The following is a 14,972-nucleotide window of genomic DNA, read 5'->3' on the forward strand; positions in this document are numbered from 1 at the left end:
GAAGAAATGCCATCTTGCCAAGCAGAAGCAGCTCTCTCTTGAGGTCTGGGTCATGGACAAATTCAGAAGGAAGGCTGGACAACGCAAACAGCGAACCCCATTGTAAATGATGGACTATATAGTTTATAGTACAATTATTAAAATGTTCTTTCATGAATTCTAACAAATGCACTACACCAATACAAGGTGTTAATAAGAGGGTGGCAATTGGGAACTCTAGACCGTATGTAGGATTTTTCTGTAAATGAACAATTCTTCTAATTAAAACAAAAAAGTGGCAGGAGAGCCTGGCCACCAAGGATTCAGTAATGGTGACAATATCAGTGGGTTGGGTTGCAAAAGAGAGCTCAGAAAGAACAGACAGAGAGTATTTCCCCGGCAAAACCCAGTCCCACTCCCAAAGGAGCTCAAAGTATCCCTCGGGAGGTGAGTGGCTGGGGGTTATTTGGGGCTGGCCACCAAGCTGTCAGGGACCAAGGTTGGCAGGCTAGGCCAAGGACAGTGCTGGTCAGGCCAGCAGCCTTTGCCCCAGATTGAGGAGGGGAGCTGTTCCGCTCCTTGACCCAATTCCCCAATTTCTCAATACCTGGTTTCCAATTACTGGGGTAATGGGAAGAAACAGCAATCTGGCTAAGGCAGCAGAGCAGATAACCTTTTCCCCTAAAACACGAAGGGCCAAGACTGAATGCCCTGATGATAAAGGACATTATAGCTCCAACGTTCTGGGACTAGATGAGCAGACTTTATTTCTCAGAGCCAGAAAAGTTACACCCACTCAGTGCACATAGTTCCTTTAAGAACAGAACTGACCCCGAGTTCTGAGGAGCAAGGAAAAGCCTGGCCTGCGCCCAGGCTTGAGAGCCAGGTTCAAGAGCAGATTAGAAGGATAAACATGTCCATACCTTCTTACCAAGCAAACCCGCTCCTGGGAGGCTGGCCTAGGGAAGTAAATGAAGAGCAAAAAAACACTGGCCTGGAGAGGGAGATCCCTGAGGCTGTAGCCACAAAAGGAAAGACAAGTAAGTAACTTCAAAGTCCAGACGTGGGGGATTGGCTAAGTAAACAACTGGCACACCCAGAAAGGGGGTATTTGCACCAGAGATGACAATCCTGAGGTCTCTGTGGAAACAAGGGTGTGGGCATCTATTAAAACCATGTGACACAACATCTGCTGTGGACAAACCTGAAAGGAAAATATAAAATACAAAATTGGAAGGATTATGGGTATAATAGTATGAACATAGTAGCCCCTTTGCTGGACATATGGTGGGACTGTAATTCCTGATTCCCTGTAGCTGGGTAAGATCATGTGACTGGCTCCAGCCAATGAGATCCAAGAAAAAGAGCCGTCTGTCATTTCCTGTTCGAGACATTCCACTGTAGTGTGACAGCCTCTAGAGGGCTTGATTTTTCCTTGGCACAGGCCCAGCAATGTTTGAAATGGTGGCTCGGTGGGCTCAGGTTGAATGACTGATGAATTGGGCCTGCGGATCCATCATGCACCCACAGCAGGAGGGAGAAATTACAACTCCCTGCTCAAAGCTACTGAGAGCTGGGGATTGCTTGTTAATGCAGCACAACCCAGTCTATCCTCACTGATAAAATCAGTGGCTTTGTCCCCCAAGCCTTCTTTCAACATTTCTGAGACAAAAAGAGTATGGACGGAAGAGGTGTGGGGAAGAAAAGTAAATTAAATCAAAAGGGCTTCAGTGGTAATTGTGAAGCTAAGACTGGGGTTTTGTTGGGACTTTTTTGTTGTTTTGGGGTTTTTTTTTTTTCCTTTTTTTAAGTTAACATTAAGCGTTTAGATGAAATAGAAGAACAGGGATTTACTCTGCAAGGGAAGATTATTTATCCTACCCCTTACGATCAGAAGGCAGAGACCTTGAGCACACCCACAATATGAAAGGGGCCGGTCTCCAGCACTCCAGAAAAGCCTGACAATCCCCTAAATCTGCCAGGCGAGTTCCTCACTCCCGTGTGGCTTGGCCAAGTGGGTCTCTTCCCTGTCACTGTGGCGCCCATTGGCCAGAGTCAGAGTGGTTGGGAAGTAAACCCTCCCTTTGTGCGCACTACCAGTCTGGCCCTGTCCTGAGGGGGGAACACAAATCACAGGCTGGCTGAAAAAAAAGAAAGGGAGCATGAAAACGGCTGGCAGAGCTGGATTCCATGGAGGGGAGTCAAAGGCCACATAACAAAGTCCGACAGCATCCTGTGTGTGGGAAGGAGGGTGGGGGGAAACGGGGGGGGGTCCCACTTATTCATCTCCTGTCCCTGGGCCTGGAGGAGGAAGCCCGCAGTGTCCCCTTGTCCTCATCCCTTTGGCACAACCAGCTGATTCTTCTTCAGCCCTCCCTCCACAGACAGAAGGCTCCAGAGGCGCAGGGCTGAGTCTCCAGCTGGGGGGCCCTGGGGAGAGCACTTCCCTCACCTGCAAAGTGAGGGGAGATGGACATCCTCCTACAGCCATCACGAGGAGGCAATGAAGGGATGGGCCCGGGCTTCCTCTGTGAACAGACTGCCCGATGTGTGCAATTGTGGCTTCTTTCCTTTAGCTTCAATTGAGGCCTCTCTGCCATGTTTGGCCCTATCAGCTCAGTCCTGACCATTGCTACCACCGGGGCTCATGGAGCCCTTACAACACTCTGAGCTGCGCAGACAATTTCATCTCAGCTTCAGAATATCCCCAGGAGGTATGGAGAGGTGTTGCCTGACAGATGAGGTAAGGAACATTCTGGGAGGCAGAATAACTTGCCTGAGGTTTGTATAACCAGTAAGCAAGGGAAGGCAAGATTGACACACACAGGTCCCAGTGGCTCCAGGACAGAGGTTCTCAAGCACTATGATTTCTCTAGAAAGGAGAGTGACCTGAGAACACAGTCTGCCAGATATCTTTCCCAGAGGCAATATGGAGGGCTACTCTAATGGGGTCTGAGATGTGGTTGGAGAGAGCTTTTCCCAAACTCCAGGGCCAGAAACAGGAGTGTCTGCCTGTAGGTACCATGGGCAGAGGGTCCCCAAAGCCATCCTGCACACTGCTCCAGGAGAAGGGGGATGATTCAGAAATCCCAGCTGGTTCAAGTGTCCATCAACTGATGGATGGAGACACAAAATGTGGTCAATCCATACAATAGAATATTATTAAGCCATAAAAAGGAATGAAGAAGTCCTGATACATGCAACAACACAGATGAACCCTGAAATCATTATGTTGAGTGAAATATGCCAGACACAAAGGGACAGATATTATATGATTCTACTTATATGAAATATCTAGAATAAGCAAATGCACAGAGACAGAAAGTAGATTACAGTTACCAGGGGCTGACTGGCGGGAGTGGGGAGGTCGTGGTGGAAATCACTGCTTAATAGGTACAGTATCTGTGTGGGGTCATGGAATAATCTTGGTAATGGGTGGTGGTAATTAAGTGTACACTTAAAAATTACTGAAATGGGGAAATTCGCATTTTATATATAGATGTTACCACAATTATACGTATACATATATACACACAAACACACAAGAAATGCAAGCAGGTGAGCCTGAAGCTTTTAACCAAAATCCATCTCCTGGGAACGACATGTGTCAGGAAGCACAGGTATTATGCAAGGGCTGCTGAGTGTGTCGCAGGCCCAGGTTCTGGTTCTTTCCACCTTGCTGGTTGCCAAGAGAGCAAACCACTGTAGCTCAGAGGGAGCTCTCCAAGCTGAGGGGCTTGGCACACAGCAGACCTGCCCAAAACTCAGTGGTGAGAGCAGCAACTTCAGGATCCAAGGGCACATGGTGACAAAGCTGTTTAACATCTCCCGGTCTGTTGTCTGTTTTTTCACTTTGTTTGTGATGGTTTTGCATTGCAGAAAATATATACTTTTTGTAATTAAAACTTAATAGTCTTTTAGTTTTTGGATTCCTCTTTCCCAAGATTATTTTTTTAAATAATCCCATGGTTTCTTCAAGTATATTAGGTTTTCATTTTTTAAATTAAATCTTTGCTCCATCTGGAATCTATTTTGAAGGTATAAATCTATGCATATTTTTCTTCCAGATGGATATAAAATTGTCCTGATACCATTTATTAATTGCCCATCTTTTAAATTATTACTTTTATATTAAAATTTCCACCATTTACAAGCACTCTACATCCACCAAGCAACAACGACCTCTCCTTCCCCTTCTTACTATCTTCCATCTCTAAGAATCTGAATACCCATCTTTTTACCCACTGTCTTCAGATGTGACTATTCTATTTTCATACACTAACTCCCATATTTATTTTGGTCTCTTTCTGGACTTTCCAATAACTTGTATAATTACTGTTTCCATTACTGCAGCTCTATGATATGTTTTAATATCTAGAAAAGCTAGTTCTTCTCATTATTCTTTTTTCAGAATTTTCCTGACTATTCTTGCTCATTTTTTTTTTTTGTCTAAACACCCTTTAAAATAGGACTGGGACTGGGACTGAGCTACATTTATAGACGAATTTAGGGAAAATTGATGACGTTATGATATTGAATCTTCCTAACCAAGACCCGGCATGTTTTATTTGCAACTCATTATCATAAGTGGCTAATTTTTTTATTTCTAATAAGATCCTATAAATCGAAAAGAAAAAGACAATTACAAAAAAAAAAATTAACAAAAGATATGTGTAGACATAAATACAGAAAAGCAAATAACAACAGCTCCAAACATATAACTATTAGAAAATGCTCGATCTCACTCATAAGATAAATGCAAATTACAACCACTTAATTGGCTAAAGTCCAGGAGATTGTCAACACGTGGTGTCTATCCAGGGGTAGGAAATGTATGTGGCGGGTGGGAATGTAAATTTTAATCATCTCCACCTGAAGCAAGCTGACACTCTCCATTAAGATTTTAGACACACATTCCCTCTTGTTCAGCCGGTCCATTTCTAGGGACTTAACCCACAGGTTAATTCACACATGTATAAAGTTACACACACGTGAGCAGTCATTGAAGCAAAACAGCAAAGAAATGAGATGTGAAAGTCCATGGACAGGGGACTGACTAAATTGCTTTTGGTAACCCAGATGGTGACTATTTCACAGCCATAAAAAAGGATGGAAAAGTACTTGTTGCGCTGACATGTAAAGATGCCCGAGGTGCGTCAGAGAATATAGGATGCTACAGTTTTTACAGGGAGAAGAAAAAGTTTATATATTCCTTTGCTTGCAAATGCAAAGTACCTTAGGATGTTCAAAGAAACTGGTCCCAGTGATGGCCTCCAGGGATTTGGGGGAATAGCGATGAATGGGAAACTTCTCACAGTGCATGTTTCTGAATTTTGAACCACTCAAATGTACTATCTATTTACAATTTAAATTTGAGTTACTAGGGACATTTTTCTAAAGGTTTAAACTAACCCTCTATTTAAGAGTGGGGAAAGGAAACATGCACTGAGATGTCTAATGTGTCTTCAGATACATTATCTCGTTAATCATTGTGACAACCAAGGTGAAATTGGGTCTGGGTGCAAATCCAGCCAATGTGTAACGTTCACTGAGCACTGACTGTGTGCTGGGCACTGTTCTAGGCACTTTACATGAATTATTCTCACAATAAACAACCCTGTGAGGCAGGCGTTCCCATACTAAGGCCTGGGGACAGTGACAACTGGCCACAATTCACACACCTAGTAACCGGGAACTGGGGTATGAAGCCAGGTCATCAAGGCCTAGGGTTAGACAGCTGGAGAAGTGCACATATGACTTCCCTCCAACATGCACAAAGGCATTCTCCTTACCAGCTACCAAGGCCTCTGTGCGCATGCCCTACCATTCAATTAGTAATGGAATCGCCGACTGTGCTAGTTTGAAGGTGTTATGTACCCCAGAAAAGGGCATGATCTTTTAATCCATTCTTGTGGGTGCAGACCTGTTGTGGGTGGGACCTTTTAGTTAGGTTACTTGAATTGAGATGTGACCCACTCCATTCAAAGTGGGTCTTAATTCTATTAATGGAGTCCTTTATGAGAGGATAAAAGACAGAAAAAGTCAAGAGCTTAAAGAGAAAAGCTCCAGAGATGCTAATAAAGGACCCAGAGAAGTTGAGAGAGGAGGCCATTGGAACCAGAAGCTGAAAGCACTGGAACCCGGGAGTGAAAGACCAGCAGGCACTGTCCATGCACCTGCCATCTGACGGCGGAACTTGGGATGTCAACAGCCTGTCTTAATTGAGTCATTTCATGGCCTGAGAACGGTATATTTGTAAGCTAACAACAACCCCCATTGTAAAAGCCAACCCATTTCTGGTATACTGCATTCCGGCAGGTTTAGCAAACCGAAACACCACCTTAAAGGGGAAATGATTTCCACTACCATCCACCTACTCCCCAACTCACACATATAACCACCTCATTCTCAGCAGAGTCCACTGAACCTGCCTGGTTCCGCCTAGAGCACCAAGAGGCTTGCTGAGAAATTCTTCCAACTCACAATGTAGAAATCAGAGCCCGACAGAATCCTGGCTCTCCTGTTCTCAATCTGGCCAGAGATTTCGGTACTTTGCAAGTCAGCTTGAATTGAGTGGGGAAGAAAAAGGAGATAGTCCTTGGCTCTCTGAAAAAAAGAGGGCACCAATGGGAAATGTATCTGCTGCCTCCAGCCAAGACCCAGAGGCTGTATGTGCTCGCTGGTGCCACTACTCCCTTGCATTTCCCAGGGTCCCTTGCAGTTGGGTTAGAGCCATGTGACCAGTTATAGCCAGTGGAATGCAAGTGGCCGTGGCAGTTGCTTCCAGGCTAAGATCATTTAAGAACTGGTGTCTGGTGTGTTCTCCTCAACTCCACCCCCCAGACCTCATGCTCATGGCCAGAGAAGGACCCTGGGATGCCAGAGTCACACAATGGCAGGAACCCAGATTTTCAGTCACTGCTTGGAGAGGCCACCAGACTGCAATGAATTATGACATGGACAGGAAATAAAACCTTCACTGTGCAAAGCCACTGAGATATTGAGGTTGTTTGTTACAGCAGCTTAGCCTAGCCTGTGCCTCACCTGTGTCCTACACCAGGGACGACCCTGAGGTTCATACTGGGAACAAATGGAGGAGAGCAGACAAGTGTGGACAGAGCCGTGACCTCAACACCTGTGAGTCTCCTCACTTATAAAATGGGGCCAGTGACACCTGCCTTCAACACTCAGAATGGTGGTGGTAGCGAAGACTTGGCACCTTCCAGCAGGCCCAAGCCCACCATGCAGGCTGTCTGCCCTCCTTCCCTGGAGGATTCTCTGCTCTCAGGACCCCCAGACTCTCATCTGTCATGGTCCTTCTTGGATCCTCTACCTCTGAAGCCAAACAGTAACTGCCTTTCAGATTCAGGAGACTTTTCACAACACTCGGGTTCCCAGACACGGTGCCTAGGGCTGCCACTCCCTCCAAGGCGCCTCCCTGTCTCCGCACCAGCCCCCTGGTGGTCAGCACTTCCACCCTCCTTCAGGGGTGAGAACAGAGAGTCTCAAGCAGCCAGGTGCCCCAGCTGACACCACTGGTGAGCAACGGATAGTTTTCCCCCGCCTGTACCTGTACTACCTTGCCAAGGTCAGGCACTGTGTCCTGGTTCTCCCTGCCGCTCCTGTACAGCCTGGCAGAGGTCTGTGCAAAAGCACACTAAATCAGTTCCCCCAAGCTGGAGGCAGACTTACACCATTCATTCAAATCTCTACCCAGGAGACAGGGACTTATTGTCCACAGAGGGGTGACGTGGCCTCCAGGGAGAGTTCACAGCAACTGTGTCCTTGACCACACTAGAGACCTGCAATCTCCAGGGCTCAGGAGAGGAAGAGGAATGACCCCTTTGGTCACAGGGACAGCTTCCTGGACTTGAGTCTTGTCCTCCAAAGCCGAATGTGTGTGTCTCGAGGACCCCCCTGCCTCATGTGTCTGTCCAGAGCCAAGCACAAGACAGGATTGAGGAGTGACCAGACACTGACCCTCTGGGACCCAAGAGGAAAGATAAGGAAAAGAGGCACAGGTCAATACAGGGAGCAAGTTATTGTCCCGGGCAGGAATCAGTGGTCCTTGTAGGGGACACCTGAGCTCCTAATGATTAATGGTCCCCTACAGATAGGTGTTTCATTCCCCAATTGCTAAAACAAACACCATTCAATGGGTTGATTTAACAACAGGATTTACTGGCTCATGGTTTCAGAGGGCTTGGTATCTTCTGCCAGGCCAGCAATCTTGAGTTCCTTGGCTTTTCCGTTATCACATGGCAATGCACATGGCAGTGTCTTCTTTCTCTTCCGAATTCTGCTGACGTACAGCTTCTGGCTGCTCCCTGTGGCTTCTCTCTGCATCCAATCAAGACTTCAGCCCAACTGGATTAAGATCCACCCTCATTCAGTTTGGACACACCTTAACTAATAACCTCTTAAAAGGTCCTATTTACAGATGGGTTCACACCCACAGGACTAGGGATTGGGACCTGAGCAGGCCTTTTGCGGGGGATATGACTCAATCCCCAACAACAGGCTATTTCACCACATCTGATCATACCAAAACGGAAAACGTGAGCTGCGGCAAGGTATGCGTTTCTATCTGAGCTCCCAGCTGGCCACCCTTAACTGCCCCTTCCAGTTACCCCTGCTACCCTGCCCTTTCTCCCTGTGCTTTCCATACAGGAACTCAGATGAGGGACTGACAGACCTGGACTCCATCTCCCCTCCTGGATGGTAAACTCGGATGATGTGGCTTGCTGCAACCTCCCACAGTCACAGGCCCAACAAATGTGCTAACTGAGGGTGTGAGAGAACAGCATCCTGCAGGCTATGGGGTGAACTTCCAAATTTAGCAGAAACTGATGGGAGGACATGCAAAAGTAAAATGAGATGAGCTGTGTCTCATTCAACACACTCTCAGAACACTGAGAATGCAAAAATACCCACGTCCCTGCCCTTGAGCTAAGACTTAAATAAAAGAGAAACTGCTACTGCTTTATGAATCACACACAAAGCCTGTTCTTTATTCTGCTCTTGTTTTCACTAAACCTCAGTTTGTACACATGAAAAATGGAGTAACAGCAATACCTGTAGCCAAGGGCTGTGCTTTCAGCCATTCATGCATTCATTCTGTGATTGTTATAAGTGAATATTTAGTGCCTGCCAGCATTCAAGCACTGACGATACAGCACTGAACTAGTCAGCCGAGGGCCCTGTTCCCAGGACCTTGTGTTCCAGTGCGGGGAGAGGGACAAAGAAGTAAATGAAACCATTTCAGGTGGCCATCAAGTGTTACAACATGAGTAAAACAAGTGCAGAAGGCATGGTGGGCAGGGTGGGACATTTGTTGAAGAAGACCTTTCTTGAAGGAGGCCACTCTTGGTTTCAGACCTGAATGAGGGGAAGGACCCAGGGAAAGACTCAGGGCAAGAGATTTCCAAGCAAAGTGGGGAAGCAAGTACAGGGCCCCGAGGAGAGAAAAACACATATGGGGGGGGGGGGCTCAGGATCCGCAAGGGGGCCAGTGTGGGTGCCAAGAGATGGGGGAGAGCACGGAGAAGAGGAAGAGGCAGGTTGTATAGAACCTTCCTGAAAGGACCAAGTTGATGAAAGCCACTAGAAGGTTTTAAGCTGGGGACTTAGATGCTTGTGGGTCCCTCTGAAGAGATCACTCTGCAAATCTGAGTTAACATATGGGGCACCTTGCCCAGTATGTGCTACTCACTCCCAATAAATGGAAGTATAACTACGTCACCACGGGATACAGGACTTAGGAAAGGACTCAAAGACTATGATGCTCAGAGAGCAGTGGCTGCAGGTCAGGGTCTGACCATGTGAGCTGAGCTGCATTCTCCCTGGGGCTCTAGCCTTTAAAATTGGGGCCCAGATCGCTGAAGGCCATTGGGGGTGGTTCCAAGAGTCAGTGGCATAAGAATAGCTGCCCACCCCCCACACTGCATCCCCGCTGCATGCTCCAAATTGTGCGCCATCTTCCCTGCCCTGGCTCCCGGCCAAAAATGGTTTTTCTCAATGTGGAAAATACATCTCAATGTGTCCTCTATCTCATGTTCCTCCCAGAATGGCAACTGGCAGCCCAAGCCACGAGCAGCTAAGAATTCTACAAACCAAAAATACATCTTCTCTGTACATCTTAACAATAAGGAATGAAAACTTCTGAGTTAAATTTCTACAAAGCCTGCATAGATTATTCTCTTTAAGCCCCAAAGCAGTACTTCTGCTACATTCTTTTCTCTCCGGTCTCTCAAGGAGGAGAGCCTTCCTTGAGGGAGTTTCCAAAGTGGTATTTGATATGATGTTAATTAACGAGTATTTCTTTAAAAAACATCTCATAGAAAAGAGGTTCAGAATGCGGGATGGTTTGGAAAGATGCTGGGTTTTGTTGAGTTCAACGGGAGCTGTTCCCACAGCCTTCTCAGGTACTTTAATGGACTCGTGCCCTGGGGAGGATGAAGGGGAGAAGTTGATCCCAAAACCCTTCCAGAACTCATCCAGGAGGGCTCCAGCGAACAATGCCAGGTCACAGAGATTCAGAGACTTGACCAAACCACCCCCAAAGAGACCCGGGAAAATGCAAGTGCCACCACCCCCATCCCACCCGGGCACAGTTAGCAGGAAGTGCCCTTGGATCATGCATCTGCCACTCGGTGTGTGTGTGTGTGTGGGGGGGGGGGTTGCACCATCTCTTGATTAGGAATGGCCTGGGATAGGCACATTGAGCTGCCTGGCTGGGACCGTGACAAGTCACTAAGACTCTCTCAACCACAGAGCAATCGCATCGTGCAGACTATGGGGGAGGGTGGCCTGCAGAGGTCAGCACCCTGCTGAGCTGGCCCTTCTCTCTGGGACTGGGCCCTCCTGCAAAGGGCCCTCCTGCAAAGGGCCCGCTCTGCTTAATCTCCCTGTGGCAGCAGCTGTGCAGGCTGAGACACAGAGACGCCCAGGAGAGATTCAGAAGGAAAGCAGATACACGAAAACACCCTGCAGGACACAGACACGGTGTTCTAAAGCAGCAGTGGGATCGGGTGCGGGTGTTTCCCAGAGTCCACCAATGAAGTCAGCCAATTCAAATGCGCCCTGTCATGGTTTCTACCCAGAGGCCTGTGACTGAGAGCAATCTGTTACTGCAGTTGGCCAGGTGAGGGAACGGCCTGGGGCCTTGGGGGACCAGCCAAGGAAGGTTTCCCGGAATAGGTGATGCTGAGTTTAAAGTACTCATGCATTAGCACATCAGAGTAATTCTTGAACAAACAGCCATTTAACTGAAGAGCCTTGGACTCCTCAACTGTGAAATGGAGAATTGCTGTATCAGCACGGAGGGCTGCTGTGCCCAGGACAGCTACTATTCTCATGGGCAGCAAGGGCCTTTATCTGTATCCCACTGCAACTGGCCCCAGATACCACTCCTGGGCACCTCCGCTACGCCGGGGCCCAGGGATAAGAACCAAGGCCCTAGAGAAAAAAAACAGTGAGTCATGATAAGCAGGGACCACCGGGGGAGGGGTGGAGGACTGTGTGAAGAGCTGGGGGAGCCATGGGGAGGGAAATCCTACTGGGGGAACAAAGAGGAGCAGAGAAAGCAAGCTTCAACAGAGAGGAGGCAGTGTTCAAGATGCTATGAACACGGGGGCAGAGGGGACAGCTTGTTGAGGAGGCCACGGCGGTCAAGCGTGCATGTCTGAGGAAGGGGGAGCAGACTGCAGGGAAAGAAGCTGGAGAAAGGATGGTCCCACGGACTCCTAGGGGCCTCACTGCCCAGGGCTGTCTTTTTGATGGGCTTACCTATGTGTTTAGTGAGAGTGGATGTGAGTGTGTGAGACTGTGTGAAAGAGAGAGTGTGTGGGCTGCAGGAACCCCGAGTCTAATACTTTCCCTGTGGGAAACTCCTTCTTCCTGACCTGACAGCTTCCTTCCAGGTGCCTCCCTCAGCTTCCTACCTCCGGCACAGGCCCCGGATGGACAGACTGTCCAGGAAGGTGGCTTCAGCCCCACAATAGCCAGCAGTTCCCATGGCAACCAAGCCCTTCCTCCTCTAGGAAAACCCACAACCTTTGCTGGAGGCAGTGAATGTCTTGGTTCTGATCCCGGAAACTCTCCTCCACAGGGGGCATCCTGCAGGCCTCTTAAAGGGTGATAACGTCTCTCATGGCCTGGAGCCTGCCTTTTCCTCAGTGATCTGCGTGCCTTTCACAGAGAACGGGAGAGGGAGAGGCTGCACGCAGCATGGACCTTCCCCGGCTCTCACCTGGCCTCTGCTGCTCATGAGCTGTGGGAGCTCGGTCAGGCCCCTTTGCCGTCTCTCCTTCAACACACAGACACAGAGAGCCGACTATGTGCTGGCCACCGCACCAGGGCCAGGGGGCCCTCGAGGGGCAGCCGTGACTCACCATCGAGGCAGCAAGGCGAAAGGAGTAGGGGCTCTTCTGGGATGACCAAAAAGAGCAGGATGAGATCAAATCGAGGTGCAGTTACTCAAGCCGGGGGGCACGGAAGTGGCCAGGGAGCTGTCTGTGAAGGCACGCCTCCCTCCCTCCGTGTAGCATGGAGGTACACACCCACACACCCGGGATTCTCTCATCAAGACCTGGGGGAACAATGCACTCAGCTCCAGAAGGAGCAGGGAGGTCAACAGGTGGAAGAAGTGACCTGCCTCATGACTGCATTTGGACAGGGGACTATGTGGGAGGGAGGAGCCTTGAGGCAGAAGTCTGCCCAACATCTGGGCCGGCAACACAGCCTGCTGACCAGTACCAGGTGCCCTGGCCATGCCACACTGACACACATCACCTGACCCTCCTGGGTACTTGAAGAGCAGAGCCGGCAGCCAATGGTTCCAAGCCAGTGCTGCCTGGAACCAAAGGCTGTCCCCTTCAGTTGCTGCCCGTTACATCCCACCAGAAGCCGACTGTGGACCCCTGATGGTCACTACCCTGCACACTGCCCAGCCAGGGGTCTGTGGCAGTAGACTGCACCCCGTGGTCCCAGACAAGCCAGGTAGGAAAGGTTACGTGGCAACAAGTGGCCGCTTCGTCTCTGCCTTGTCAAGAGCACTTTGATTCCTCTCCTTAGAGAGGATGGAAACAGGTGGGAGGGGATATCTACCAAGCCCAAGGCCATGCCTTTCCCAAGAAACAAGCACGGGAAGCAGCAGCAATTGCGGTTCAGTGGACTCTGCACCTTCCTAAGAACCCATGACCAGCCACCACCTCTGGCAAATGTACACACCACGGGAGCAGATGATGATGGGTCCACCCACGTGCTGCTGGGCGTGTGCATGCCCTGGGACAGCCAGCCCTGTCCCTGGGGCAGAAGATGTTAGTGTCCCAAGGGCACACGGTCATGTCAGGGTCACAATGTATGATAGTACGAGAAAAACTGCAAATGTTCCATCAAAGTTTAAGACAGAACCAAAGGCACTGAGAGAACAAACAGGCTTTCCAATATGCACAGCTGGCTGCGTAGACTTCCGATGACTCTAACAATTAATAAAATGCAACTTGCTCTGACAAGCTGGCTGGGGACTCAGGGCCCCAACTGACCCTCGAGACTCTTGCCCTGCTGCTGGTAGCACACCTCTCCACTTCCCCCCAACGAGCCTCAACAGCTTTTTTACCCCCCAACCTGAGAGAGGAAAAACTGACACATCAGGTTTGACATTCTGGGGCATCGGGGCGGCAGGCTCTCCCTTGGGGGCTCTAATTACTTCCCTGCAGCTCACACCAGCCCTAGGAACACTGCCCCTTTTCTCTCAGCTCTGGCTCCAGGATCATTACCAGACGTATCCACTGCCCTCTCCCCTACTCATCTCAATGCACTGGGGCTGGGGAGAAAGGGGAGCCAAGCAGAACTGGGTAATTTTAAGAACAATCTACCAGAACCAGAGCAAGGAAAGGCTGGAAGAGGCTGGAAGTGACCAAACGCAAAGCCGATGGAGGGAAGAAAAAGGACTTACCTGCCAGGGGGTGGAGGAGGGGAACCACAGCCTCACATGGGAGCTGAGAGGCGGACCCCACGCCAGAGTGCCCTGACGCTGCTGAGGAGCAGGGAAAGCTTGGGAATGGCCAGAGCATCCCTGCCAGTGACCCCCAGCTGTTCTCCCCTCACCCTCATCCCCACCCCCCCCCCCCAACAATGCCCCTTTTCTCTTGGGCAGTGACTCCACTATTCTGGGCTCTGTTCTGGGCGGAGCCTGCAGGCCCAGGCAGCTGGACTAGGCCCCCTTGAAGGCCGTTTCCTGCTCCCAGTGCAGCTGGCTGGTCATTCCCAATCCCTGGGGCAGTGTGGAAGTGCCCCAACCCTCACAGCCGGACCAAGGTGCCCTGCCAACCCTCTGACCTAGGGCAGAGCCACCTCCAGTTTCCCTACAAGGCCAGCTGGGTTGCTGTCGGGAGGAAGAGGGAAGGGGAGAGTGGGAGGGCCTCTTAGAGCAGGCTGTCAGATCCACCTGCCGGCTTTGCCAAGGGAGCAGCAGGGGGATGGCAAAGAGAAGGCCAAGGGTCCATCTTGCACTGACTTCTAACAAAAATGCATGATTCAATAATGAATTTTTAAAGGTATTTAAAGAAACCTGAAATCTGATGTCATTTGATGCCATTATCCAAAAAGAATGGCAAACAACCCTAAGGCTGAAGGCCCAGCCAAGCTTCCAGATATAACTAGCACCAGACAGTGCAACCTGAGGGTTCCCAACTGTCTCCCCCTATCCCATCCACCACAACCACCCCTTGAAAAGCAAGAACTAAAAGCACATCAGTGTCTCTCTTAGCAACCACCTAGGGGAGGACCCCTCTTCACAAGGGAAGAGCTCGGGGCTCCCAAGGCCAAGCCAAAGACCCAAGACTGCCCAGCTAGGGAGTGCAGGCCAGGATTCAAACTGGGCTGCCAGACAGAGGGAGCTGTCAGCAAGCCCAAGCCAAAGAAAAGCCTCTTGAAGCCCATAAACACCAAAGGGGACGCAGCTGCCCTGCACTCAATCAGGAGGTCAGATT

General features: G+C 49.5%; 1 protein-coding gene across 4 annotated transcripts in view; it reads right to left on the reverse strand.

The window, feature by feature from the left end:
* The window catches only part of ITPK1 (inositol-tetrakisphosphate 1-kinase), a 175,195-nt gene that overhangs the window by 86,492 nt on the left and 73,731 nt on the right, over positions 1 to 14,972 (reverse strand). The window contains exon 1 of one of the 4 annotated variants that reach the window (XM_077123402.1): positions 6,463 to 9,340. The exons of 2 other annotated variants lie outside the window; for them this stretch is intronic. In XM_077123402.1, the coding sequence (XP_076979517.1) occupies positions 6,463 to 6,681 (219 nt within the window). In that variant the 5' untranslated portion in view covers positions 6,682 to 9,340. Of the gene's footprint in view, positions 1 to 6,462; positions 9,341 to 14,972 lie in introns of those variants that run through there. One more of the 4 variants, XM_077123405.1, reaches the window with a different exon arrangement.

Source organism: Tamandua tetradactyla, chromosome 12, assembly GCF_023851605.1.
Source record: "Tamandua tetradactyla isolate mTamTet1 chromosome 12, mTamTet1.pri, whole genome shotgun sequence".
NCBI classification, from domain to species: domain Eukaryota; kingdom Metazoa; phylum Chordata; class Mammalia; order Pilosa; family Myrmecophagidae; genus Tamandua; species Tamandua tetradactyla.